General features: G+C 30.7%; 1 protein-coding gene across 1 annotated transcript; it reads right to left on the bottom strand.

Annotated features, from left to right (window-relative positions):
- Positions 1–296: 296 nt before the first annotated feature.
- On the bottom strand, positions 297–1955 carry LOC106758715 (60S ribosomal protein L32-1). Its single transcript, XM_014641681.2, has 4 exons — positions 1817–1955; positions 1225–1321; positions 726–907; positions 297–630 (listed from the first exon to the last, which is right to left on the bottom strand). The coding sequence occupies exons 2-4, from the start codon at positions 1312–1314 to the stop codon at positions 501–503; spliced, it is 402 nt and encodes a 133-aa protein (XP_014497167.1). The 5' UTR covers positions 1315–1321; positions 1817–1955; the 3' UTR covers positions 297–500.
- Positions 1956–2576: the final 621 nt, after the last annotated feature.

Here is a 2576-nt window from a genome sequence, read left to right as displayed (position 1 = left end):
TAGAATGTTAATTGAAATTTTTTTAATAAATTATATTGTACAGGTTAATTCTAATATAGTATAACAAGTATTCATTGAGAGAATCATTTGAATAGAATTTAAGTAAATTCGATTTTCTTCTTCCAAGGAATGTCAATTCAATTTTCTTCTGCCAAGGCATGTTAATGCTTCACTTTTCTTTTAAATAGTACATTCCCGGATTGTAACCAACACCAAATCATGAAGCTACAACTCATTTGAAACAGAATATCATTCAAAATAATGCAGCTTCATATGCATAAAATGCAAAAAATGCGTTTCATAAAAGAAACAAGGAGGAATATAGCATAAAATGACTACTTATATGAAGAAGTCAAAGAAGTTATAGCTCAACTAGTCAAACACTAAGAAGCTCTTGATCCAAAACAAAGATAACATAACACGAATAATTTTGAAAAGATATTCAGCCAAGTCCATACATTAAAGGATAAAAGCAAAATTATTTGATTTAGCAACAGCAATCACTCATCTTCTTGGCTGCGCAACCTGGCAAGTTTGTTGGTAACAACAACATCCAACTGTGCAGCACGTTCTACAATCTCCTTTCTCTTCCTGGTTGACACATTGTGTGCTATCTCAGCACAGTATGTCCTGTGTTTCATCAACCATAGTAACTAAGTCAGGAACATAATGTACCAACAACAGGGTAATGAGGAAATTTTTACATGCAAACAACCAGTTAGTACCTGTTGTGCATCATCAGAAGTTCAAGATCCTTGACATTGTGGACAACAAACTTCTTGAATCCATTAGGCAGATAGTGACGGGTCTTCTTGTCTGAAGCATAACCAATGTTTGGCATCAAAACACATCCTTTGAACTTTCTCCTCACACGTGAATCAATACCCTTTGGCCTGCGCCAGCTGGGCTGCATACAAAAAGAGCATACATTGTTTAAGTGTTATACCTTGGAACCAATGATGTTCAAGATTATTGACCAACATATATAACAAAGCTTATCAAAAAGATGAAAACAATCATACTACGGGATCTGGAAATTATATTGGTACTGGAAAACATTAGGGATACCAAACTGGAAACATCTAAACTTACTCTGAAAGTCATTCAAGGTTCAATTCTCTAAAATCTAAACGTTGGCATACCCTTTGCAATCATCAAAAGACCACATAACATTGAAAATCTTCAGGAAATTAATTTACAAGCTAACTAATCCAGCACACATACCTTCACGGAAATTTTGCGGTCACTTTGAGGCCTCTTAAACTTCTTGACACGCTTCTTCACAACTTTCTTGTTTAGCAAGGGAACCGCCATCTTGTCTCTAATAAACACAAATCAAGGTCATTTAACATCTAAACTAACTTTGCAGAACAAAGAGACAATCAAACTATACAGAAAAGTTATCAGGGACATTACAATTTAAAGAAAAATTATAACAATACAAACAAAAATGATAACTTTGGGCAACACAAGGAACAAATATATCCGAAAAGCTGGAAAAGTCCGAAATAGCAATTAAACTTAATAAATATCTCAAATCTGATTCCAAATTTGGCTAAACCACTCAGTTTTCATACAAATCGAGAAATAGAAAAGCATTGCAAAAACCCAAGTTGAATATTACGTCAATAGTTGCTTTCGCTTCAACCCATGTCAGTATTTCTCTAAGAGAGAATGTTAATTAAGCAAAAATGAAATGTTGGGTACATAGATTTAGGTCAAATAAACACATCGTAAGAAACACACTTGGTAGAAAACATAATAAAAGTAAAGATATAATATCAACACGGTAACTATTGTAAAGAAACAAGAGTACCTGCTTGCACTGGTGTTCCTCTAAAAACAAGGCTGAGAGATGCTGATGAACACAGCCGAGGCACTGGCAATTAGGGTTTTAGAGTGCAATATATATGAACGGCTAATGATATGGTGTTATTGGACCCACCTTAAATACAGTGCACCATATGATTCGAAACTAAATGAACCTATACGATTACATTGGGCCGGGCTTCATGTGTCAACGGGCCTTTATTATTTGCATACCCTTTTTCACATGGATCTTTCATCCTGCACCTCTAAAGGTTTCATCTTGCACCTCTAACTTTTTCAAAAATTTACTTTTAACTGTAGTAAATATTTTTTTTATCTTTTACTTTCTATTTAACGTAAGGTGTTTCATCCTACACCTCCAACACCTAATATTGTATTTCTAACTTTTTCAAAACTTTATTTTTTAACTTTAGTAAATATATGTTTTACTTTTTTTTCTTTCTATTCAGAATAATCCTACATTTTTTAACTCTGCATCCTTTTTAAAAATTTTTAAAAACTCTTTTATTTATATTTTAATAACTCTTTAATTTAATTTAAGAATATAATATTATTTAATATTTTTTCATATTTTAATAATTATTAAAATATATTTTATATTATTATAATAATTATATTACTAAAATTAAAATTAAAATAATTAAAATAAAAGTAATAAAAATAAAAATAATTATATAAAATCTGATTTAATATAATAAAGTATATTAAATTATATTACATCAACAAATTAAATTTCAAAACTTTTA

The sequence above is a fragment of the Vigna radiata genome, chromosome 4 (genome assembly GCF_000741045.1).
Source record: "Vigna radiata var. radiata cultivar VC1973A chromosome 4, Vradiata_ver6, whole genome shotgun sequence".
NCBI classification, from domain to species: Eukaryota; Viridiplantae; Streptophyta; class Magnoliopsida; order Fabales; family Fabaceae; genus Vigna; species Vigna radiata.
Note: the sequence above shows the minus strand (reverse complement) of the source record. Positions and strands in the feature narration are given on the sequence as shown.